The sequence below is a fragment of the Oxyura jamaicensis genome, chromosome 17 (genome assembly GCF_011077185.1).
Source record: "Oxyura jamaicensis isolate SHBP4307 breed ruddy duck chromosome 17, BPBGC_Ojam_1.0, whole genome shotgun sequence".
Taxonomy (NCBI): Eukaryota; Metazoa; Chordata; class Aves; order Anseriformes; family Anatidae; genus Oxyura; species Oxyura jamaicensis.
Window position 1 is genome coordinate 5,279,317 of NC_048909.1, and position 25,809 is coordinate 5,305,125.

Below are 25,809 nucleotides of genomic sequence, written 5' to 3' on the forward strand. Positions count from 1 at the left end.
GTGACCAGTTGTGGTGACACCGGTGGAGCTGCGGGTGCTAGCCCATGCCCATGGGATTTTAACTTCTCCACAGAAAAAGGGCACAATTCCTCACATCCCCGTAAATTTGGCACGGTGCTGGGGTATGGTGCTGACAGACACCCCTCACCTCCCTCATCATCGCTTCACCCAGGGGAGCGCAGCACTGCTGCTCCGTGTGTGTGACAGTAAGGGAAGGTTAAAAAAAGCACCAGTGGTTGCTGCATGGCTGGGAGGTAATTCAGTCTCAGCTCGAACCTAGTAATTAAGCACTGAAAATATCTCTGCCTTAAAAAGGAGGAAAAGGACAAGCTGCTGGCACACAGTGAGGAGCGCTGCCCCTCCGCAGTGCCACCAGGGTGCCTTACCCTGCAAGGCAGTGCAAGCTGGGGAGCATTTCACCTGGGCTTTTGGCCCCATTTCTTGTAGCAAAGCTGAGTTTTACAGAGTGAAATAAGCACGTTCCCTCAGGGTCTCAGGGCACAGGTACCTGGCCAGCCTTTGCTTCCAGCATCTTTATCAGTTTGTGACAAAGTCTTAACACCCCACCTCAGAGCCAGCCAGCTGAAGGGCAGGAGAGGACAGCGGAGATGGGTGCTGCCAGGAGCCTCGGGAGCTGCGGGGCAGAGAAGGCTGGGATGGCTTTAGCTGAGCAAAGCTGACACCGCCGGAAAGCAGCTCCTCAGATTGCAAGGGCCAACACTTTATAAGTAGAGTTATAGATGAATAAAAGCCTTGAATTACAGTCGGAGACATAAGAACCAACCCCAGCGTGGCCCCCACAGAGAGCTCTGTTAGCTGGTAGTGCAAGTGCCCTCTGATTTAGCAGTTTCCTGCAACCTTCAATAGCTCAGTTTGTTGTTGTTTGAGACAGAAATTGAAAAAAAAAAAAAAAAAAAAAAAAAAAAAAAAACACGTTTCTTTTGAAAAATTTAAAAGTCCTTCAAGGTTCCTTCGTTCCTTCAGGGGCATGCTTAGACTGCAGAGTTTCCAGATTTTCCAGGACTCTCTTCTCTGAACAAGTTATGGACACTGAACAGATGAGGAAAATATCCAGCGGCACTCAGAGCTAAGCGAACCGTATCCGAGTGTTTCTGAGCCTTTGCATCCACCATTACTTTTGATCTCATTTTTTCTTTTTTTCCCTTTAAGAATACTGTTCTCCCAGGTCCTTGTAGGGAAAACCATTCCCAGGATCACCATCCTTGGTAAAAGCCATCCTAGTCTGGCCCCAGACAGCACCAATAAGCCGTATCGAGAAAGAGAGACAGACACGTGGCATCTCTTTGACAGACCTTTATTAGCAGACTGTTCCCTACATGAAGAATCTGAGTTAGATTTGCATAACAATTTGTGGTTACAGCTACAAAGATGGTTGTCATTTTGCATTGATTTTTGCATTCTGATATTCATATTTCCATTAGGCCACATTGGTAGGAAGGAGCCACTGCAAAATTTACAACAGATCTCAAAATAAAGAGAGGGGGGTGGGAAAAAATCTTATCACTAATCCAGATCGCTTAGATTCCCACATGGCTAACTACTGACAGCACTGGATAGCCAAGGCAGAGAGCCTCACCTGGAAGACTCTCCATGAACCAAAGTCTGTCAGCAGAAAAGCAGCTGCTGAGCGCTAACAAAACCTCTTCCAGCTTCTCAGGCACTTCTCCCCAGTGTCCATTTGCACGTACTGAGCAGTGGCTCAGCAGCAGGATCTGCTGATTCAGCCTCAAAGCACAACTGCAGCAGCTTGGGTCCAAGGGCAAGTTTCCTCCCATCTCTCTAGAAACTTGTGTTTTCTTTAGTCCCTGAGATTTCTCCCCCCTCCCCTTTTAACTTAAAGATTCCCCAAGATCGCTCTCAATTAGCTGTTGTGACACCCAACATGCACAGACCTTCTACTTCCCAACTTCAGCCATCCACCTGAAACCCCTTCAGCCGTGTACAGAGGCAATTCCAAAATAAGGCGGGCCTCACGGTGCACCCTCTGCCCTCATCCCTGCTTCCTCACCAGCTCCCTTCTCTATGGCATCCTGCTACAGAATTTCTCTGGGCTGAGGTCCTCCAGCAACAAGCCGGGATTGGGGAAAGGCAGCTCAAGCCCCAGAGGGAAGGTACGCTAGTGACTTTAGTGTCCTTCCCACAACTCAGCTGTGTGATGTAAGAGAACATATAGAGAACTTTTTAAAACAGGAGAAATACAAGCACAGTAACAATATTTAAACAAGTCTATAAAAATAGTCTGACATAACTCTGTTCAAATAAATACAAAATAAATATGCTTTAAGCAGTAAAACAGTGGAATGCAACGCTGGTCCATCTTGCCCAAAACAAAAAGTTGGATGAGGATCTCCCAGGCCTCAGAAGCCAGATCCTATCAACTAAAGTAGCCCACAATGCAGAGAAATTTTAAAGCCAACTCTTTCCCTTAGCCTTATGAAAAGCACCCTTTGAAAGAAAAGCAAACGTCCTCAGGTCTGAAAACTCACCTCTCCCAGTGACAACCAGCCCCTCTCCCTAACACCCCTTCCCACAACAGACCCTTCTGGCTTGGGGACTCCATCCCGCTAATGCAAACCTGAACATCAATCTACAAAGAGGTCTAAAGAGATAGATAGCAGCGTAGGCACTGGGTTTGGAAAGGTCCATCAGCTACCCTTGGCACCGGCAGAATGGAATTCAGAGGTCCATGCGATGCTGCACAGGGGCTCTCTTGTCGTGCTGGGAGCACAACTGCACAGGAGCTGTGAAGTATTGTCATTTATTCACTAAAGCCATGCATCAAGGTGCCAGTCCTCCGAGGACTCTCTAGCCTTCCCCTTTCCAAGCCCCTGCTGAGTATAAGACAAGCCAATCCCGGCATGCAAAGGATACAGGCATGCAGGCTCTAGTCTGCTGCTTCTGTTAGTAAGTGCATCTTGTTAGTGGATTTATGAGACACACTTAAACCTATCAAAAATAAATAATCCTAATCCTTCATCAGGCTGGCCTAAGTAACATTCAGCCTGACCGGATAAACCACTGCCCACCAGCCCTCAAAACCAATATAGTTCAAAGTTACATTTCATGTCAAGTCTTGGAAGCAGAACATGAATGTCTCCTACCCAAAGGAATATATGTAAACATAATGACAAGCCTGGTGTGGCAGCAGCTCCTACACAAGGTTTGTACAAATTTAAACAACAGGTAGGAAGTTAAACAACTGAATGGAAAAAGAAGCTCTTTCAGCAAGTCAGAAGGTGCTCATCTGCAGGCAAACAGCTCTGTACACGTCATATGCTGAAAGCAGACTGTTCCCCAGATCTTTGCTACTTTGACCTCAGCAACTCACGCCTTAGGATTGTGCCAGGAGTTCGGCTCCTGGTCTCCCAAAAGGCCCAACAAAACGGACCACATGATGGTTTACGTAGAGCTCTGAGTAGCAAGATGGCAAAGGACACCAGATGCTCCCCTCCCCTTACTGACTCACAAACTATCTGAGATTTCACAGCTTTGCTTAGTCAGCTTAGTGTCGACACATTCACAGAATGAGAGATGGCTATACGTCTTGGGATTACACCCCAAGATTTCAGAGTTCAAAGTCCTCAGCATCTCCTGGTCACCGTGACTGCACACCCAGAGTCATCTTCAAGTTTTCATACACCACGTAGCTGATGCTTACGGCCGGGATCACCTTCATAAAGTTCGGGGCCAGACCCCGGTAAAGACCAAATGCTCCCTCTGTCTTCAGAATGTGTTTGAACAGTCCCCGCATCGTCACTTCAGGAGCACCCTCCACAGAAGCTGCAACACGAAAAGACACAGTAAGTAACGCAGCCTATGTCATTAAAAAAGACACAGTAAGTAACGCAGCCTATGTCATTAAAACACTGAGATAACGCCTGTCTCAAAGAGCAGTTCTGAATCACGCGCTTCCTGTGGATGTTCACAGACCAAAGGTGCTTTAAGGAGGACAGCACCGAACTTCTCAGCAAGCCGTGCCTGTGCTGCACATCACAGCCGTTTTCCCAAACTGCTCTGCCGATGCCCTTAGCCCCAATTCCTGACGTGAGCCAAACAGAACTGCTCTGTCCTGGAGGTGCTTGACTCGAGGTGCTAAGGGCAGCGCAAAGTCCACTGTCCTCTTGCAGCATGGCAAATAGCCTACTGCTCAGCTGCACGGGCCAGTTAAGGCTGTTTTTGCAATGTTTGCACCAGCAGACCTTTACCCTGCCCAGAGACCACGGCAGGAGCTCACACACTACAGAGTTCCCCGAAGTTCTCACCTTGGGCCTGCATGCGTGTCCTCACAAGAGCCAGTGGGTAGCTGGCGAGCTGTCCACAGGTGCTAGAAATGGTGCCACAGGCCAAGAGAACAAAGACTCCAGGGTCAGCACTGTTGACAGCGTAGCGTTGCAACCAGGCATTTTTTAGTGTCTGGAAGGAACAAGCTAGACGTTAGCAGTGAAGAAGCAATCAAGAGTATCAAGTTATATAACAGATCTGGTATAAAGGCCCAGGGAGGTGCCCCGGCAATTTCAGCCAGGCTTCTCAGGTTGGTGATTTATTTTTATTTTTTTTTAATCTACTGCTACTTTAGGGGCCTGGGAAAAAAACCTTCTTTAATTTTCTGCTGCAATTCGCTCGAAAAAAGAAGGGATCGTGCATGACGACAACTATGAAAGTAGGATCATTGTACTGGATTGTCATTTAGGCCATTTTGAGTAAAAATCTATCTGCACCCCTTAAGGCTGATCAGGAAAGCCTTGAAAAGTTATTTAAATTCCTGTAGTAGCTGACAGGTCTGGCAGTGATGAAGCTGTACGTGCAGCACAGCCCTACAAAAGAGTTAAAGGCCCCATACCTCATAGACTGCCAGGTCAATACCAGCATATGGAATGATTCCGAGCATGTTGGGGATGTAGCCTTTGTAGAAGGCAGCCATTCCTTCCTTGGAAAGGATGTTTTTGGCACAATCCAACATGCCTGAATATTGTCCTGTCTTTCTCAGAGCCATCCGTGTTTTCAGAACCTGGAAGACAAGAATAAATGCCATGAAGACCTGCAGGAGAAGCAACAGGAGAAAAACATACAGTGCCTTTCTCGAGAGCAGGATGTTCAGGACTACAGCAGGCATCATGTGAGCAGTATTACTTGGCATCGGCTTAACTAAGGAGTTCTCAGAGATAAGGGCAGAACACCAGCTCCACGATAAGCTCTCGTCTTGGCACCTCGCCGTCACCCTTCATGGGCTGGGCCGGCAGCCCCATGGCCTCACCTCCATCGGGTAGATGCTGCTCTGCGCAATGGCCCCAGCCAGAGAGCCGGCTAACAGCCGCTCGTGAATCCTCAGCATTTCTTGGTCAGTGCCAATGAATCGCTTGATCTGCAGAAGCCAAAAAGAAGGATCGAGGATCACTGACTATCCCAGCTGCTCTCTTTTTGTCCTGTCCTTCCACAGACCCCTCTGCAGCCAGACTCCTCCATGCTCCTTTACTCACCTGCTCGTAGGCCATGAACTTAATGGCAGATTCCGGTGCAATCTTCAACACATTGATGCCATTCCCCCGCCACAGTGACCTTGGTCCACCCTCTCGGATCATTTGGGTAAAACCGCCAATAATGCACATGTTGTTGCTGCGGGAGGCATGAACCTGGGAGAGAAGCTTGGATTAGTTCCAGGCCTGATTACGACAGCGTTACGTTCTTCCGTAATCCAGGGACAAAAGGGCACTTTTTTATTTACCCAGAGATTTGCCAAGGCTTTAATCCCCTCCAGATACCTTCTACAATAGAAAAGCAAGCTTCTCTTCCTTTTTGAAAAGTCCAATGTTAGCTAATGAATCTAATCAATATCTCCTTTCTGGAACGGGGGGAAGGGTTAAATAGACAACTCCCATACCTAGAACAGGGCCAGCTATACAGAACAGACTTCTCAGCTGGCTCAGGAGCAGGTGCAAGCTGAAAGTTATGTTTTTGCAATGCCTTTGTAACACCTAACGCTTGTACAGAATACCAGCTCTGCCTGCTGATCACCATAACCACTTCAACTCCCGTGGGAAAACAACTTGAACCTGTTTCACCAAAATCCAAGCCTTCCAGTGCTCTGAACTACTCTCCAACTATTGAGTTTTCACATCTACCTCCTGAGATCTTCTATCTTTTCTAGACTGTGAAGAATAACTTGCTGCCATGACTTTGATCATTCAAATAACCCAAAAAGATTTCCAAAATGCCAATATAGAGGTAACAGGATTGAACCCAGGCAGAGTGCTGTACTGTTACTGAACGTTACCATCATCTCCTAGGCATCACTTTGGCAGAAATATTAGAGGAATCAGCCTGGCTATTCAAACAAACTGGGATTGTGCCACCTTACCTGCATGAGCACTTTCAGGCGGTCCAAGGGAGCTGTACAGGTTCTGGACACGGCACCTGCAGCTCCACCTGCAACCAGATGTCTCCACCACATCCCTGTTTGCCTCTCTTCCACCGTGAACTCATCAGGGACAGTCAAATTCTCTCCGACATCAAAGATCTGCAAAAACAGAAGGCGTTGAGAAACATTTTATCAGCTGGCAATCTTGCCAAAGTTTTATTGCTCTTTATCAGTGCTAAGTGTTGAAGCAATGAATATGCTCACTCCAAGTCAGCAGCTTATCTGTAACCATTAACTGTTGTGTCTGACCACCGGGACTGCCAGCACCAGAGCATGTCAAAGGGTGCCTTACGTTTAGGAGACTTCTGTCTGGGAGCTGGGAATTGCTGAACACTCTGCATTAAGGTACTGTGGACCACGGTAAGGAACAAAGTGATCCACTGTGGGCAATTGCCTAGGGAAAAAAGCTGAGCCTCGCTGGAACCTTCAAAGCTCACAGCCAGCTTCATCTTGTTACACGCTACTTACACACTGAAATATCTCCAGGAAGGACGGCTGCCTGTCACATCAGTTCCTCCTCTTAACAAGTTCTGAACTAGCAGGAGCTGGCTGCCGGTACAAGTTCTCAGAGGTAGAAGACAAGCGAGCACACTCATCTTCTTGCAGGAAGCAGTTACCACCTGTGCCAGAGGCTCCAGAAACAGTGCCCGTGATGGGTGGCAAGGTAAGAGGACAGGACAGGAAGCGACTGGGCTTCCAGGGCTACAAGGCAGCCACTGAGCCGTAAAGAAAATGAGAGAGACTGCTGATAGCAGCTCCTAGGGGGGCATGGCTTTGACTGAGAACCCAGGGAAAGACCAAGACCTGCTGTGGAGGAAGCGTTTCTTACCGTGGAGTGCTTCCAGTACAGGATGATTTCAGGAATGTTCTCCACTGGGTGCAGCAGGTGATAGTCTCGCCACTCGTTCCAGTCAATTGTCATCGTCCCATTTTTATCCATGCTAAAAAGATTTATCATTAGAGGAGCACTGACTCCCACTAGGTGACAAATTCCTCCTCCCCTTCCCTTTGATTATTCAGGCCTATGCCAGAAAAAGCTTTGCAAAGCAACTGCTGAAAGACTTCCAAAGAGACACAGGACAAAGCAAGGAAATCTCTTCACCAAACGTTGCCGTGAAGCGGCCTCCCTTCTTCCCCCCTCTTTCTCCTCTAACTGAACCACGGAAGTTGCTGTACCCCCCTCCTACCAAAGCAAGTCCAACTCGTTTCCCCACTGAAGGGAAGAAAATACTTACTAGGTGACAGGACCCCAGAAGTGTCCCGTCCTTATTCTGACACACAGGCAAACAGACAGAGGGAAGGTTGCAGAGGAAAGAAAGGAAAAAAACAGCACAGATAAGTGGTTGTTAACATGTCAGTGCCACATGCAAAACACGCAGCATTTCTGAGCAGCAGCAGCGCAGTCCCTCTCCAAAGCAGCAAGCTCAGGGTAGGAGGAAAGTCAGACAGGAGTGCAAGTCAGCTCAGGTGCAAGCCCTTCCCCACAACAGGCCAGCAAGAAAAGAGGTTCTAACAGTAACTGCCCATAACACGTTACAGCATTTAAAGTGTTAATTCACTGAAAAAAATCCAAAATAAAAGTAACAGGCAAAAAGGGAGGAGCTGACATTGCCAGACAGTATGTACAGGGTACAAGGACATGGGTTTCCTTCTCTCAACATGAAGATTTCACGTTCAGAAGGACAGCAGAACCAGCTGACTCCTTACCTCTTCAGTATTTTCTCGGCCTGCTGTTCAGAGATCTTGACTCCCAGGTCCCGAAGGGATTGTACAATCTCCTGGGCATCGATACGGCCTGCAAAGATACGGCCCTGAGCTCAAGTACGTGTGTGACCAGCTGAAGCAACGGTCTGTTGGTGAGCAAGGGAAAGGTGCTTACCATCGTTCTTCTTATCCAAACTCTTGAAGACCAGTCTCAGTTTCTTCTCGTGGTCTTGGAGATAGTGAACAAATTCCTCAAAATCCAGCTGTCCATCCAGGTCCTTGTCTCCAGCCTTCACAATTTTCTGTTCAGAAGACAACCAAAAACCGTCAGCTCCTTTGTTTGCTCAGATCTGCTCCTTCCTGCACCATATCAAAACATCATTTCCCACCTGACTTTGGCTTTTCCCCCTCAGAAAGCAGCTGACAGAATTATGACAGTTCCTCAAAGAAATCTGAGCAAAGCCTCTCAAAGTCACCTGCTCCCAGGCAACCCTCTCCCAGAGTTAGTTACGCAAACGAAATGCCTCCTGCTTTTATTGGGGATACTCTGCCAGTATCGGGTATCTCACCTCAGCCCGACGTCTTGATTAACACCCTGCATGACAGCTCGAGAGCTTCCGCGGGGATTACGTGTGAGGCAACCAGATTTGCATAAAATCACCAAAGTTCAGTAATAAAAAGTGAGCAGGAGAAGGAATTTCACGCCTAATACGATACTTAGAGAAGCAAGCTACCTCTGGCAAGAACCAACTCCGACCAGAAAGAGCCTGTCGGGCTCTGGTGGACACGGCCAAAGATAAAAACCCCTCCGAGCTGGTTCAAGTGCCCCGGAGCTATGTGCTTTCATTATACAAGTTTCCCTGAGAAGCACAAAGAACGAGGAAAAGTTCTTAGTAGGACAAAGCTAGAATCAAGATTAGATCGTGTCAGCCATCTAGGACAAGGCGAACGATGAATTAACTCATTCCAGCACGGGGCAACAGCAGAGGAACTGTCCTGTCTCGGGGCTCGCGGCTCCTTGTTGACAGCAGAGGTGATCTCCGGGCTGCAAGAATGCGGCTCAGGGAGTTCCCATTTCCCTCCTTGCTCAGTCACTTGCCGCCGACAGCCCTTTTCAACGTGAGTCAGCGAGCAACACAAAGCGATGCGTGATTCAGACCACTTCGCCACCCGTATTTTGGTTGTAATTCTTGTACCACTTATGTGAGCGGCAGGTGGGCTGTCAAGGAGGCTCTAAGGCACGACCCGACACCAGGCTAGCCCTCTGTTCGCAGACTGTGTTCAATATTTAGGCTTCAGAGGTAGGAGAGAAACCTAAAGCTTCTGGTGATGTTTCCCCAGCCTCCGGACACCGGTCTCCATTAGCTAAGTTTTTTATTTCACTGCTATTTTAAAACGATTTCACCACTGAACACTTCACTATGAAAATTCTGCCTTCCCCTTGCCCCACCGTGTCCTGTCATTCTGGCCCTAACGCTACCAGGATTATCCCTAATCATTTAGGAGCTTTAAATAAGAAAGTGCCGTCCCAGCCGCGCTGACCTTTGAGGCGTGCCCAGTCTCGCTAGCCTGCCACTTATCATATGACTGATGTAAAGTTCAGGCACGGCTCCGCAGCCAGCTGGCGGGCTATAGATAGACCGACCCCTCTCACATGCTGCAGCTGGCCCCCAGCAGCTGAACCGGGGCTTCCCTCGGAGCGTAACCCCCGGCCAGCTGGCAGCCACCAACAGCTCGGGGGCCGTGCTGAGATGTGACTGCGCAGCTCGCCGTCCTCTTCCCCCAGCCGCCGAGCTCCGGCATCTTCTCCGGAGACGCCACCAAAAGCCTGCCTGCAGCTCCTTGTTCTACCAGCAGGGAAGCAATGGGGGCAGGCAGCCCCGCTCCCCAGCTGCGTTTCACAGCCACCCACGCGGCACGTGGCCCTGCGGCACGCTCGGGACCCCACGCATCTGAGAGCCCGTCATAGCCGGGTTTGCATCTGCCCAAAAAGCCTGCCCCGCTCCGCAGCTCCACCGCCGGCTGCCCGGTCGTGAGAACGCCGCCAGCAGCCAGCTGGAAGCACGGGCTGCGAGGTGGAGCCGAGCAGAGCGCTCGGCAGTCCCCGAAATCTGCCTTGAGCAGGGAGAGAAATGCTCTTGCACAACCTCCACACTCAGCAGCACATGGCCGCTCCCCACGCTGCGGCAGGCAGGGCTCCTGGACAGCGGGCAGACACGGCAGCGCACAGAGGAGGAAAAGGAAGAGGATGTGAAGCCTTTAATTTCAGCAGAGGAATCCACGGCTTGAAAAACAAAAGCTATTTAAATTGCGTCACAGCAACCGGTTTAAGCAGTCCCAGAAGCAGGGAGCTCCTACCAGACTTAAACAAAAAGAAGGCAGAAGCCCACCCGCACCGCTCCCGCCGTCCCTGCCTCAGCAGGACACGTGGCCGTGCCGCGCCCCGCTATTAGAGCGGAGCCCTAACGAACTTCTCCCCTCTGAGCGGCCACCCGGGGCTGTTCGAGCCCCCCCGGCAGCACCCACCCGCGGCCGTACCTGCTTCCACTGGCGGTAGGTGGAGAACTCCTGCGAGGGGATGAAGAGGCTGAGGCGGAAGATGGACTTGAGCTCTGCCGGCAGCCCCTTGGACTCAAAGTACTCAAACTCCGCCTGCTCCTGCCCCAGCACCGGCACGTACAGACAGAGGCAGAGCATGGTCCTGAGCCGGAGCCTCGGCTGCCCTGCTCCGACGGACCGGGAAGGAAATGGAAGCGAAGGCGAGCGAGCCCCGTCAGCTGATTTCAGGAGCCCCGTGAGCTGATTGCAGCGCGCGGTGGGAAGGAAATGCCGGCGAGTCCCACGCCACGCGCCTATGAGCTCCCCGGCTCCGGTGGGATTGGCTGCTCAAGCCCTGCCCTTCTACATAAAAGGGAACCGGTAGCGCCCCGGCCCACTCGTCAGAGCCAGCAGCCTCCCACGAAGGCTCCGCCGCCGGCACCAGGCTCCCAGTACACTCCCAGTGCACTCCCAGTACGCCCAGAACCCTTGCATCACTCCTGCTCGCCACGGTTAACTCTTACTGGGTGTCTCCTCTCACCCAGGCGGCTTCGGCCAACGCCCGTGGCACCCTCCTGCTGCTCCGTCCCCCCCGTCGCTCCTTTCCGACCCTGCTCGGTAACCTGGGACCCGCACACCCAGCGCTGCGGGATCGGGGCTCCCTCACCACCTCTCCCACCACGACTGACACCATCTTCCCAAATTTCTTCCTCTAAGAGCCAGGAAGAGCAGGGTGCCCCCCCCACTTGTCGCTTTCACATCCTATTTGGGATGTCCGGCTCGAGCAAAAGCCTCAAATCCCGTTATTACAGCAGTGCCTCTGCTGTGCCCGAGCGCGGTGGCTTTGGCGGGGAAATTTCCCCAGGCACCTTGGAGCTGGCACCCCCGGACACCAGCACCCTGACAGCGATGAAGGGCACGCCCGAGGCTTGCCCAGCAAAGCTCCCAGGCCGCGGGCAGGCTTCCAGCAGCCCCAGCTGCCCCCAGCCCGGCTCCCCCGGCCCCGACCAACCGCGCAGCGGGTTACGCTCCATAACGAGAAGTGGCCCAGGCAGAACAACATTTTCCAGTCCCTGCCACTCAATTTAACCACTTGGTAAGCGACTTCCTGAGCTTTCATCCCGAACAGGGCCGAAGAGGGAGCGTGGCACACGCAGCAATTAACGCAGGTGTAATTACAGGCTCCGGAGTGCTTCCTGCAGCCAGGTGCCCAGGATAGCACCTCGCCCCACAGTGAAAACGCCGACCGAGCGCAGCAGGCGAAGAGCTCTGCTCGCTCCAGAGCTGCCAGCACCGCTACACGAGGTACAAATAAATACCAAGTGCATTTCTATCTTGCTGTTTGCCGTAGGGAAGCTGTCGCGCTGAGGAACCAAACCCACGCAGCCGGTGAGCCGCGTCCCAGGCACTTGGTGCTGGCCGCGCTCGAGGCGCCGCGGCACGACGGCTCGCCGCTAACAGCCTGCGGACGCGGCGCCGTTTCCTTGTGTTTGCTCTGCTCAAACAGATCTCCTGGCCAGGGCAAAGTCCAGGCAGCGCTCCCCTCCTCGCACCTTGATGCGCGGGGGGCCTTCACCCCGTCCCCGCGGTGTTTTGCTCTTTAGGTTGGGAGAAAGCAAGCCAAGGTCAGTGGTGAGCTGGCTGTGGGGCAGCACGCCCATGACATGAAGCGGGAATATTTAATCTGGGGGTTGTTTCAAGGTTTGTTGTCGTTTCGTTTCTCTGAAAACATAACAGCCCATGCCCCGCAGCAGCGGGGTGCCCGCGGGGACCCACGAGGGTCTCCCAGCACCTCCCCTGCCCCGGCACCGCCACGTTACCTAACCAGGCTTAACCTGCTCCCTGCTGACGTCTCTGCGCGAAAACGGGATCTTCTCAGGGCCTCCAGATCCTCTTAGGGATCAGCTGCGGCAGCTCACCGCACGCACAGCGCCGCACAGCCCGGCCTGCCCGCCCCACTCTCGCTGCAAGCAGCGCCCCAACTTCACACCTGGGGCCTCCAAAAACAAGCAGCCCAAGGCAGGCAGCTCCCCCCGGCCCAGGGTGAGGTGCTGCATGAACAAACAGAAGCCGGATTTGCCCACCAAGCCTCGAGATCCCCTGCACGCCTTCCCCCGAGTCGCCCAGCATCACTATTCTAGGTGCTCGGCGGCTCGGTTGCCACGCCAACGTGATGCAGATTTCCCTAATAAACTCCAGCTCCAGTTGGCAGCGAGAACAAAAGGCAAAATGTGCACATTTTAGGAAAGAAAGCCTTACCGCCGACGTCAGAGGAAAGGAGAGAGGTAACGAGGCTGAGAAAGCTGATTTATGCAGGGTATTAATTACAGGACAGCGAGCTAAGGAGAGGCAGATTACCAACTAAGCTTATACCGGCAACTCTGGTTACAATGACGAAAGGAGTTCAGAAAAAAGCATTTACAAGTTCCTAGATTTCACCTACAAAACATCCTGGTAAACGTGGAAGCACCCCCCAGGCAGACACATCTCCGAGCTGCCGGATCCATGCTGCCTGCCCCCCAGGAGCAGGGGCTGGCTGCCCACTGCCACCACGCAGCCCCCAAACGCTCCCGGAGCCCCCGCGGTGTGGGTGCAGCTGTGCCCAGCCCCAGGGCTTGAGACGTGGCAGCTCCGGGCTGTGCGTCCCTGAAAAACGGGCTGGGTCCCCGGCCCATCGAGCCAAGGGCAGGGCTGAGGGCTGCACGGCAAGCCAGCCCTTCCAAGTCACCCCTCGCCATCACCCCACGAATAAAGGCGGCCAACCCCACTGAAGGGAGCAGAGGAGGGCTCTGGGCTCCTACGAGACACTCGCTTTTCTTCTCATCAAGGCACCCCCAAATCCATTTTCCAGTTTATTCACAGGATTTGGCCCTTGCTTAAACGTTGTGTTACCGGTTCAACAACCTGCCGTTTCGGCAGTAACCTCTCCAAGTCGTTTGCAGCCTCCCAGGCATCTGCCTCCCCGCTAGCTTCCCCCAGCAGCTCCGGGAGGTACCTCCCAGAGGATGGGAGGACGCAGCCATACAAGGAGCACGGAGCATGCCGTTTGATTTTAAATTTCCTTCGCTAAAAAAAGTCCCTAAAAATATCAAGTGCCAGCGAGCGTCACAGCCACGCAGCTACCGTCCTCCTTCGGAGGCTGAGCGGCTCTCCGGGCGAGCACACGGAGGCCCGCTGCTGCTCGCGGGTTTCAGGAGGTCCTGCTGACTCGGTGCTTTGATTTCTGGAAGTTAGCTTATAATTAATCGTGCAGTACAGAAAGTCCTCGCGGACCACAAACAGCGCAACGCGGGTGGAGGCGGGGAGTTAATGATTGCAGAGACCCCACGGAGCCGTCAGCCAGGCCTGCGCCCGCGGCAGGACAGGGACGGGGCAGGCAGACAAAGCGCCGCTACGTGGCACAAAGGTAACGAGGCCGGGAAAGGTGACACGGCTCCAAAGTTACAAGGCCAGGCGGTGACATGGAGGGCAGGTCGTGCCTCTCCTGCGGGCACACGGCCCGGAGCCAACACATCACACTTACGGGCGGCGTTGTCTGCTCCATTCTCCTACAGCTCGTGGCGAAGCCGTTCCCTTCGGCGAAGGAGCTGAGCGGACACCGACACAAGGATCTAGGAAGCACCTTTGGTCATTCACGGACACACAAATTCCTTACAGGGAGCCGAGCATCTGGCACCGTGCTCTGGGTGCCCGTAGCAGCTACAGGCGTCCTTCGGAAACAAAGCGGCACGCGGCGAAGAGACTTACCCCAAGGTCCCCGCCGGGCAGCGGCAGAGAACAGAGGCCAGGTGTCCCCCACACGTTCTTTACCCCTCCCATAGCACCGGCTGCTCGCGGTGATTTATAACCTGCCCCTCAGGCCCTAAGGACTTTTTACACCACCTCTACTCCAGACGGGTAATTAGAGCAGATACGGGAGCGAGCTTCACCAGCTGCTGTCCATCAGCTGAGCCACGGTGACTGGGCGCAGCATTAGCTGGTTGGACGGCAAGGTAAAACCTGGCTGCGTAATCCTCCCGAGGAGAGCTTTGCTCGGTATTTTACTGGACAGGGAGGACAGGCTAAAATTACACAGCCGCAGCCCCGCAGCAGATGGGCAGCTCCTTCCTAAGCTGCACCGACTCCGTTTTATCACATCCTCATCCTCCAGGCATTCCTGCGTTAGCCAATTTTTAGGGCTCCTATAAAGCAAAGCTTCTCGGGGTGGCGGAGGCGAGAGGAGATTGCTGTCAGCGCCCTCCCCGTGGCAGGGAGAGCCTCATCCGCAGGTGTGAGCAGACGGGCTCTCCCTGACTGAGGGGCCATTGTTCCCTGGGAAGGTGCCGGAGCTTTGCAGCCCTGCTCTTTCAAGGTTTTCATCCCAACCTTCAGTTCCCAGCCTCTGTCCTTCTTCAACCTCTGCGCACAAGAGTCCTCTTCTCCTCCTCACGGCGCACGCACCTCTGGCCTTGGAGGAGACGCGCAGTGCTCGCTGCCGGCGGCAGGGATGAAGGCCGAAGTCTTCCTCCCTGCACAAGTCCCTGCAGATTTTTCAGCCTGGTTGAGGCAGGGAGCGGCTGCTGCTCGGCAGGACGCGCAACGCCCCCCTGCCCGCTTCCATTCACACCAGCAGGAGGAATTCACCCCCCCCCCCAGCCCCAACCCCTTCACTCCCCATTTCAGAGAGAAGCCTCACAGCAGCAGCCCCGTTTCCGTATCGAGCAAGCTGGATCCTGCCGGCCACCCGCCGCCTCCCCTCCCCATCGCTGCCAGCCCTCCCCCGGGGGCTCTGCCCAGCTCCGCCGGGTCACAGCCTCGGTCACACACCCCCCATGAAGAGCTGCATCACCCTCAGGAGACGGGCAGCGTTCCCTCCCCCCGGCAAATAAGCCAGAACTGCCGTCAGCCAGCCTCGTACTACGAGGCCAGCACGAAACTAAGCCGCTTTTGTTCGCCTCCCCCCAGACAAAGCCTCGCCATTTATCCGCCGCCAACCGCGCACCCCCCGCGTCCCCGCTCGCCCACCCCGGGCAGTTCCCATCCTCGTGGATTTTGGTCTTCTCCTCGTGCTGCCCGCTCCCCGGGGACAGCCCTGCCTGCTGCGGGCTGTGCCATCAGCCAACGCGCTCGGTTGCTCAGAACGTGCTCGCTCTTTGCGGTTTCCAGAGGGCTGCCAAATTACCAGACCGACTCCCGAGGACTTCAGGACCTTTTGGGTCCCTCTCCCATCTCCAGAGCAGGGCAGGGGCTCACCCCACCGCTATCATCCCCTGCCCTCCCAGTTACGCTGCCTGCGAGCCACCGAGGAGTTCAAACCCCCCCCCACTCCCTTAAAAAAGCTTTTTTTCTCTTTGAACATCCCATCCGAAAGGTTAGATCGTCCCTTTTGCAGTCGTTCCCTGGTCCCCCCCATTCCCCCCCTAGCAAGCACAGGCATTGGGCCCGCTCGCTGCTGCCGCCCCCTCCCCGGGCACACACCCAGCTCATCCCTGCACGCTCCCCCTGCTCCCCGCTGGCCTGGCCGACCCCTCTGCAGGCCCCTGGATATCCCGTTACCTTCGGAAAATGCTCTGCGGGTCCAACCACCAGTAGGATAGTTGGTCTCCTTTCAGTCCCTCTGTCCTGGGGCTTCCCCACCATCTTTGGCCCTTTCTCCCCGGGGCCTGGGGGTGAGCTGCTCTTCCTGGCCTCATCCTTTTTTTCATCTGCAGGACCTTGGCACACGGCCCCGGGAAGGAAGCTAGACAGAAAACGCCAAAGTTTCTGCAGCATCGCCTCCGCAGCGAGCGTCCCTGGCAGGGAAAGCCCGCGCGCGCTCGCAGCCGCCCGCTGCCGAGGGTGCTGAGCACGCCACCGAGCAGCCCAGGACGGGAACGGGCACGGCAACCAGCGGGAGCTTCGAGCCAGCGGCTCCGCGGGCTCCGATTCCTTACGGCCCGGCTCCTGCGGACGCTTCCTGCCTTTTGAAATTGCTGCTAGCGCGGTCGTGCCTGGCCTGACAAGCAGCTCATTGTACACCAGCCTCACGGATCTGGTGGCAACAGACAAAGCGCAAGACCTCTGGCACGGAGAAGCCGAGGCGCCGCGCTCTGCAGAGGACGCTCGCACAGAAAAGCCGAGATGCCGCGCTCGGGAGGAGAGCTAAAAATAAATAAAAAGCCTCTTGGAGAGGCTCCGGCTTCTCAGAGCCGCCGAGGCAGCGCCGCGTCCCGGCGCATCCCACCGGCGGGGCTGAGCACCGGGGCTGCGTCCCCACTGCAGCAGCGCCCAGCCAATCGCCGCTCCCAGCGCCGCGGGGTTCCGTAACCAGGCAGCGCGCGCAGGCAACCGGGAGCGCGCCGGCAACCGCGGGGAGCGCGCCCGGCGGGCAGGGAGGGCAGCGAGCGAGGAGGCCTCGGCCCCGGGGCGGCTCGGAGGTGCGGGGCCGGGCACGGCGGTTACGTACCCGCTCCTGGGGCTCGGCAGCGGGGCTTCGTTCGGGCGGCAGATGGGTCTCCGGAGCTGCGGCTGAATTAACCTCCAGCTGCTCCCTGTCTCTCTCTCGGGGCAATCACAGCTCACGATGTTTGGTGCCGCATCGTGCAACCGCCGTCGGGCTTCCAGCACCACGCCGGCGCTGTGCGGCTGCTCGGCACGGTGTGACACGCCGTGGGTACGGCACCGGGCCGGGGCTCTGCAGCTGGAGCCTTGCAACGCACGGCGTCGAGAGCAGGATTAGCTGCGGCACTGAGCGGAGGCAGCACAGGCAGCACAGCACCAGCACGTATCGCTGCACGGCCCCCAACACAAAACATCCGCCCCCCCGGGAGCTCCAGGACCCACCATGAGCAGCACCAGCCCCCCCAGGCACATCGCGTCTGTGCTGGGGCACCACGGAGCTCCTCGGCAGCCCCACGTCTTTGCCCAGCTCCGGGGGCTGCGGGAGGAGGGCACCGCGTGCCTCGCCTACGGCTCTGCCCTACGAGCACGGCTCGTTTAACACGATAGCGCAGTGCACACCGCAGAGCCCATCACCGAGGCTCCCAGCAGCAGCTCGGCGAGCTCCCCGCCACGCGCTCCACCTCCATCTCCACTTTTTAACCTTCGCCGGTGGCAAACAGCGGGCAAGTTTTGTTTTACAGGTGCCAGATATAAAGCTACAACCCAAAAGCTGGAAGAGCCACGAGTTTTAAGCAGCCCATCTGCAAATAAATTTGAGAGGAAGAACGTAAAGCATCTCACTGAGGGGACTCGCTCCTGCTGAACTCCTTTAAGCAACCTGAGTAATGGAAAAAGGGACGAGTCCGCAGAAGAATTCACGTTACAAAGAATTCCTCTGCACAAACACTTCAGTTACTTAACAAGACAAAAATGCTGCTCCGACGTAAGGTCCACCCACACGCAGCACCGAACGGTTCTAACTTGAAAACTCAGCACACACAGAATGGCAGAACCCAAAAGGGAAGGGAGAGGCAGCCCCGCGGGGCACGAGCAGGGACACGGGTGGGGCGCAGGAGGTGCCTGCCGTGCCCCCGGGGCTGTGCTGGTGCCGGGCGTCACAGCTACAGCACGGAAGTGACCCCGCTTTTAAGGGACCTGCATCACAGCGCTTCGAGGCGGCATTTTAACGTTTCTAATGTTAAAACGGAGCAGCACGAGCGCCCACAGGACACGTCCTGAGCTGCCTCCTGCAGCAGCAGGCACGCTGCTCCGCAGAGTGCTCGGAGACATCGAGGGCAAGGCACACGAGCGGGACCGGGGCTCGTGCCAGCGGTCACGGCGCTGGGCAGCTCGGTGCGAGGACCTGTGAGGCCAGCTAACCTCACTGGGCGCTACTGCTCGGATCCTCCGTGCTGGACGAGCTGCTGTTCGCGGCGTGTGCGTGGCAGGGACCCCATCTCCCTGCGCCCATGCCCCGTAAAGAGGCATCTGTGCAAGCGAGTAAAGACCCTGGAGGTCTTTAAAAGCCGTTTAGATGTAGAGCTTAGGGATATGGTCTAGTGGGAGATTTGTTAGCGTCAGGTCGGAGGTCGGACTCGGTGATCTTGGAGGTCTCTTCCAACCTAGACTATTCTGGGATTCTGAGTACTTGCTTCGGGTGCAGTTAAAGCAGAAACTCTGCAACCCTTCCTCGGCTTTTGTCCTCACTGAAGAAAACCCCCGAGGAATTCTCCCGCCGCACTAATCCACCCAGCTCCTGGAGAACAGACTTTTCTGATCATATTTGGAAAAAAAAAAAAAAAAAAAAAAAGCATTTCTTTTACCAAGCGAGGAATTTTATTAGGTCAGGACAACGAAGGCAGTCACAGCGAGATGATTACAGCTGGAGGCAAGGCAGCCGCTCTCCTCCGGGGAGCTGCGCACCAGCGTCACCCCCCCACCGACACCAGGAGGCCGAGGGCTCACGCACAACAGACGCCACAAACGCAGCAAGCCCGGCCTGAGCCGGCACGCAGAGGAACAAAAATTCATGGTTTTTTTCTAGAAATTGCCAACCGAGGCCGTACCAAAGCTCCTTTCCCAACCCAAGCCCTGGTTTGTCAGGCTTTCGGCTCCCGCTGCTTGCGGGGACCGAGCCCGGTGCTGCCGGGGGGGGGGAAGGCTCCTGGGGGCCCGGCTGTCCCGCACCACGAGGGGCGGTCACAGGGTAACGGAGGACAAGGCACCGATAAAACCATGCCATCTACCCCGAGGGAGACAAAGAAGGGGAAGAGCGAGAGGACGACGTGGTCGCTTAATTAAAACAGCGTTTTCCTCGTGGTGCAGGCTGGCAAAGGGAGGCCTCTTTTTAGGTACACACCCAAGGACACCCAAGGTGTTCGCACCCTCTCCGATCCCGTCCTGCACACCCGGTACCCACCGCGCCTCCCGCGGGCCCTGGGCCTTTCCAGGGCTGGCAGCAGCGGGCAGGAGCCGGGTCCCGGCCTCTGCTTGCTCCAAGATGGCTCCTGCACGACTCCTGAGCGAGCACGCGGCCTCTTCCAGCACGAACCCGAGCCTGATCAGCAGACAGCTAGCTCACGCCGAAAAAATGCGGGAGGGAGGGTGAAAAGAGAGCTGGGCAGAGGGAAGGGGAGCAGCGAAACCTCTCCTCCCGCGCAGGAGGAGCTGCCGCTGCGGTCGCCTTCTCCGGGTCCCGGCGTGACCCCGTGGTGACGCAGCTCCGGGACGCCCCCGAGCAGCCGCTGCTGCACGAGGGACACCCGAGGAATGCTGCTGGCACCTCTCACACCCAGCTCTCGTCTTTCCCTACGTAATTTGTGAAAGATGAGGCTTTGCGTACTTTAAAAGGGGAAAGAGAGCTGGGAGGATCCCTGCACGGCGCTTCTGGCAGCACGCTGTAGAACTCTGAACGCCTCGGCCAAGGCTGCTTAAATAACGAGGCTGCCCAGCGCCGTCCAGCCCCGTTAACGCAGCGGGGTGGCCGGGCACAGCTCCGCGAGCAGCACGACGAAAGGCAGGCCTCTTCGCAGGAACCCAGGCACGAGCGGCGATGCTGAGACACGCCGGGGGAACTCGGGGCTGTGCCACGGCCACGTCTCATCCCGGGAAGGACCAAAAGGGCGCCCTCAGCGCCCAGTTGGCCTCTCCCTGCACCCGACGGATCAGCGGGCACAGCCCCGCGCCTCAGCGCAGGCAGGAAAGCAGCAGCTGAGCCGTGACGGCCCCGCGGCCACGTCACCCAGCCCCTGCTCTCCTGCGGGGTGAGCGGTGTCAGCAACCGCTTCTGGAGCGGAGCTCTCTGCTCCGAGCCCCTCCAGCTGCTGGGAGGACCCCACAGCAGTGACGTGTCCCCTGGCCGCGACGCCACCGCTGCTCTGCTTCGCTCAGACAACAGCTCCGGGGTGCCGTGAAAGCGCTCTCACGTCCCAGCTCTGGGCTGTCACCGACGTGCGCTCGCGTCCCACATTCGGGGGCACTGATACAGCCGCAGGACATGGCCAAGAACAAAGCCTCGTTTACCGCGTTTCTCTCAGACCCACTCGTAGCAGCACTCCCGCCCCCATCTCCTCCTGCCGGCGCCGTCAGCGTCACACCAGGGGCACGCAGCCACGGCGCTCCCCGTGCCGGGGGGCTCGCGAACAGCAGGGCGGTCCTCGTGGCATCCCGGTACCCCGGCGCTGCTCGGTGCTCAGACCTGTCACCGACTTCTGCTCCTTTGAGGAGAAGGAAACCACCACCAAGCACACTCGAGTTCTCCGTTAGTTTATCTGCCCTTATCTCAGCAAGCTCATTTATTCCCCTCCCAAGCTGACTAACCGGCAATGCCCCGGATGGGGACGAGGATCTATTTCTGCTCACCGAGGAGCCCAGCCCTGGTGACTGAACACCGCCGCACACAGCGCCCGGGGAACGGCCGGAGCCCCGGCACAGGCCCTGCCCGGGCACCCGGCTGCTTCGCATCGGCTCCATTTCATTTCGCTCAGCTCGGGGACCCCGCGGGCTTTTGCTCCGCTACGGAGCTTGGAGCGAGCAGCGTCCCAGGGGACACCAGGGCACCCCTCTGCAGGACCGGGGCTCGCCGTAACTCGGAGAAAGGTCTGGGCTGAATAAACCTGGAGTCACCGGGCTCCCACGACTTGCCGTGCTGTGGGGCAAAAAGCCATCCCGGAACGCTCCCGGGGGCACCTCCGGGGGGCTGCCTACCCGGCCCCGTGGTACGCAGCCGCACGGGGATAAGCTCAGCTGCGTACCAACGGCAGGGGTTGGGCACGAGCGAGCTCCTCGTGGCTCCATGTGCCCCACGTCTCGCTTCCACCAACCCCAGCGAGCGCGGGCATGCGCCGCCGGTTCCACGCCAAGTTAACAGCAGCAAGGCGGCCGCCAGAGGAGCCCAGGTCTGAGCAGAGGCTCCGTGTCGCCACCAGGCTGGGCCAGCGACGCTCCAGGCAGCCTCCCCGCCCGGCACTCACCGTCACGGGGCACGAACAGCGATGCCACGCGGGGAAGCCTCCCGGTGCCCACGGTTCTCTGCCACCGTGGCTGTCCGGGACTCATTTGATGGCTTGCGAAGGGTTGGTTTGCGTCTTCACAACACCCACGCGGGTGAATCCGCGCCGACTCATCCCCTGAGCACAGAGGTAGAGGGTTTATCTGCAGGAGAATCATCGACCCGCAGCTCGTGTCTCCCCGGGGCCTGGGAGCAGGGCGCTCCCCACACCGCATTTCAGGACGCGGAGAGAATCGGCCCCCGCTCCCCACAGGGAGCAAACACCACGTTTCTGGCTGCTGTTTTAACACACATCACATCCCCAAACGCCCGGAGTTATTTAACATGTCGTTAACACGAGGTGAACCTGCCCTCACGCCTGCTCAGGGCATCTCCGTTTGTCCTCTTAGCCAGGAGACGGGCGGCTGAGAAGCCGCTGGCAAGTCCCCGCCGGCAGGAGGAAGGCCACGAGCTGGAACACTGAGATTATCGATCAGGGTTTCAATTGTGATTTTTTTTTAATCACAGACCTGGAGCACAATAAAAACTCGGTGATCTGCTTCCAGACAGCTGCAGAGGGAAGCAGGTGCAGGCAGTGCACGGAACAGGCCCCGCTTCCTCCGCCCCGTCCAGGTGCTGAGGGTTTTGGGACCTTGCCCGTAGCGTGAGACGGGGCAGTCGAGTCCTGGAGAGTGAAACAGTTGGGGAAATAAGAGCCTGCGAAGTGTTACATGAAGACATGAGGTGGTAAAGCGCTGATCACCACGCTCATTCCCTGACAGCCGGAGGAGCCCGGGCGCTGTCCCCGAAGGGCGAAGCCCTTCAGAGCAGCCTGGAGGGAACCAAACCCCGCAGAGGGTCCAGGACACGTGAAACGAGGACTCGCAGGGGAGCTTGGGCAGCACGCGGAGATCAGAGAGGAGACGCCAGGCACAGAACGGGTGAAAGGCAGCGGGAGGACGGGGCAGAACGGGAGCCGGGCTGGTTTCCTACGGGAAGGGGAGAGCCAGGCAGCAACAGGCAGCCACACAGGTGAGGTCGGGAGACACAAGTACATCGGAGAGGACATAAATACTATCGGTTTTCAGCAACACACCGGCTCCAGAGGCAAAGCAGGGAGCACAGTGCTGGTTCCACCACCCTTACTCCCATTCAGCACGTGTTTTCAGTCCTAAAAACCTCCACAGAATATTGTCAGGAGGGAAGTCAGGTAGCAGTGAAAAGACTCACTGCTCCCGAAGCCGGCTGAGCTGCGCAGCGAGGCGTTCCTTGCCCGGGGGATGAGGAATGCCTTCACAACGGCTCGCGCGTGGCTACCGCCTTCCCGCACGGGCACAGCGAGGTCCGCGCGTTGCTCCGTGGAAGCGGCGCAAACAAGCGTTTCCCTGGCAGGCTCCCTGCCTTGGCAGCCGGTGTTTGTCAAATGGGTTACAGATAACAGCACGGCGTTAAAACCAACCACGCTTTGCATAAGCGAATTCCACCCCAAAGGACATCTGCGTGCGACTTCTTCTCTCCCCCGCCGCCGAAGGCCACCCCCAGAACAAAAGGCGGCTTTCTGAGCACGCTGCAGGGGGCTTTATCTGGGTGGGAACTCTCGAGTGCTGGAGGAGCCAAAATAGCGCTCGCTTGATTTCGAGTGGCGGCCCCGAGCGGTTCCTGCTGCCACAAGGCCTTTCAGCCTGCCGACGCAGCCATCAGCCACCTGGCATGGCGAGGCCGGTGCCTTCTCCGGCTGTGCCTCAAGCCCTGGAAGGGATCTCCCGTATCGGGCGTCCTGCAGCACGGGAGGACGAGGAAGAGGTACCTGAGGCCCGGGGTGATCTACTGGTCACAAGCAGCCCGTGTGATTTGCGCTCAAATCGGCCTCCGAAGGCCACGTTCGCTCTGCCAGGTCTTCATCTCGACCCTCACACGCCTCTCCTGACTGCGGCGTGGCATCACCCACGTGCCAAAGTGTCATCCTGAGCCCAGGCCGGGGAAGGAAGAAGAACGGCTCATTAAGAATAGAACTCCCTGGGAAACAGGAAGCTTATGCAGCTTCTCCTAAAAACGACGCAGGGCGGAAGCTTTCCAGCCGGCTCCCCAAGGACTGCTCTCACGTGGCTAAGTGGAAGCGAGAGGTCTGAACCCTGCGTTCCGGCCCCTAACAGGAACCAAGCTCTACACGGCCGCAGGGGGTGCTTCGCGATACTACCACGAGCTCCCCGCTTCTCTACCCGGCCGCTTCCTGCGGAGCGGAATTGGAAGCAGAGGAAGGAAAGGGCCAAGGAACGGTCCCGACGGGTGAGGGCTTCAGCGGCAGCACCGGCCTCCAGGCAGCGCTCCCCTCGGGCGGAGCGGTTCCAGTCCCCGCAGAACATTTCCTCTCCGCCGGTCCCGCAGCGCAGCGAGCAAAGGCACTCCCTGCCGGAGAGCAGAGGAGCATTTTGGGTCGTAGCGCATCCTCCCGGCCTGGAAAATGTCAGGCTGGATTGGGTAACAGGCCCGGGAGGAGAAGGGAATGCAAACCGAGACCGGCACACAGGCACAGAACATTCTGGGGAAGGGAGCCTCCTGGCAGAGCTCAGGGATCCGGCGGCAGGTCGGCGTTTCGCAGGGCACGCACGGGTGATTTACGGGCTGTAGTCAGGTTTCAGCACCCAAGCGCACGCCGCAGCAAATCGCCACGGCGCTGGCGGTGTTTTAAGAAGCAGCACAAGCGAATCACTCGCAGGGTCCTCGCGCTGCCCAAGAGTTATCGCGCTGCGCGGCAGCGAGGAAGGCGGCAACCGAAAAGCAACGTTAAGGGTTAGAAGGGAGCCGAGTTTGGGAAGGGAGGATGCACACGGTGAGAGCAACCGGGCAGGGCAGGAGCAGGAACCACCACTTGGGTTTTCTCCTCAGGGACTCAGAAGCTCCCTGCAGCCCTGCCGCGGGACCGATGCCCCTGGAGGTCGCACACCCAGCTGCGGCCCTTCGTCTCCCCGCCGGCATCGCGGGACACGCAGCGCTGTTATGGCCCCGCACACACGGAACGAGACACGACGTGGGGACAAGCTGCGTGCGCGCTGACGAGCTCATTCCTCTGGTTCACGGGGACCCAAACCCCGCCGAGCGCGATGGAACGGGGCAGCGCTCCTAACGCCAGACCTCGGAGCCGGGTGACAGCAGCAGGCCTCAGCTCCCGGCGCTCAGCACACAGTCACGCTGTGCAAAACGCACCAACCCAGAAGCCTTCCTACCCAGATTCTGAACCCCCTAAGGTTACTAGGCATGTGAAACAAGCACGTGTAAGATGCTCCGGGCAAGAAAGCCGGGCAGCGAGCCTTCGGAGCACCAGGCAGGCTGCTGGGAGGGACGGGAGCGAGAACTTCAGGGCGACCTGGCTGCAGCCACCCTTCTAACCCGCCTCGGCGGGCCCCGGGAGCTCACACGCCCAGAGGCAGCACCGAGGGCTGGAAGCCCCCTGCCAGCAGCGAGCTCCGGGCCCCACACGTGCGGGTAGCGGCACGCAGCCGGGAAGCAGCTCGGCTCCTGCGGCAAATTCACACGGGTTCAGCGAGCAGAAACCGGGCACTGCAACTGCGGGGGGGTGCGGGCAGCTGCGGGCCCGGCCCCCGGTACCCCCCGGTATCCCCCCGCCGCCCCGCTCACCAGCAGGTCCAGCTCGGTGCGGTGCAGCCCGAGGCGGCCCAGGCCCACGGCCAGGTCGTGGATGCAGAGCGCGCCGTCGCGGTTCACGTCCAGCTTCTGGAACAGGGCGCGGAGCCGCCGCTCCTGCTCCGAGGCCTCGCACAGCGCCCGCCCGCAGGGACCGGCACCGGGACTGGGACCGGAGCCGCCGCCGCCGCCGTCGGTCACGGAACCGGGCCCGGGAGCAGCAGCAGCCCGCGGGGAGCCGCAGGGGCAGAGCACGCCGCTCACCACGGGGGACGCCAGCGAGCGCCGCGCCCCCGGCATCCTCCCGCCGCCCGCCCCGCCGCCAAATGGCGGCACTTCCGCCGCCACCAGCCGCCGGGCGCTTCCGCCTTCGCGCCACGCGCCGCCGCCCCCACGTGACGCCCCCCCGCCGCCCAATGGCAGAAGTCTCCCGCGCTGACGTCGGCCGGCACGCGCTGCCGTCCAGCTCGCGGCCAATCGGAGCAGGGCGCCGCGCTCGAGCCGGTATGGGAGGGCTGAGCGAGCTCTTATTGGTTAAACGCCGGGAGGAGGCGGGGAAAAGACGAGGTTGCTCCAATCAGATCGCGAGCCAGGCCTCCCT

At 57.5% G+C, this 25,809-nt stretch overlaps 1 protein-coding gene across 6 annotated transcripts; it reads right to left on the minus strand.

Moving 5' to 3' along the window:
* Positions 1–1,299: 1,299 nt before the first annotated feature.
* On the minus strand, positions 1,300–25,571 carry SLC25A25 (solute carrier family 25 member 25). Of its 6 annotated transcripts, none has more exons than XM_035341536.1 (11): positions 25,203–25,570; positions 8,316–8,442; positions 8,144–8,231; positions 7,672–7,707; positions 7,266–7,377; positions 6,377–6,535; positions 5,499–5,651; positions 5,276–5,383; positions 4,862–5,029; positions 4,284–4,434; positions 1,300–3,801 (listed from the first exon to the last, which is right to left on the minus strand). In XM_035341536.1, exons 1-11 carry the CDS (start codon positions 25,506–25,508, stop codon positions 3,617–3,619), a joined length of 1,593 nt encoding a protein of 530 aa, XP_035197427.1. In that variant the 5' UTR covers positions 25,509–25,570; the 3' UTR covers positions 1,300–3,616. The 6 variants fall into 6 exon arrangements, with proteins under 6 accessions (XP_035197427.1, XP_035197431.1, XP_035197429.1 ...); XM_035341540.1 differs by lacking the exon at positions 25,203–25,570 and adding an exon at positions 10,679–11,175; XM_035341538.1 differs by lacking the exon at positions 25,203–25,570 and adding an exon at positions 16,214–16,787 and having other exon boundaries at positions 3,617–3,801.
* Between the last annotated feature and the right edge of the window lie 238 nt (positions 25,572–25,809).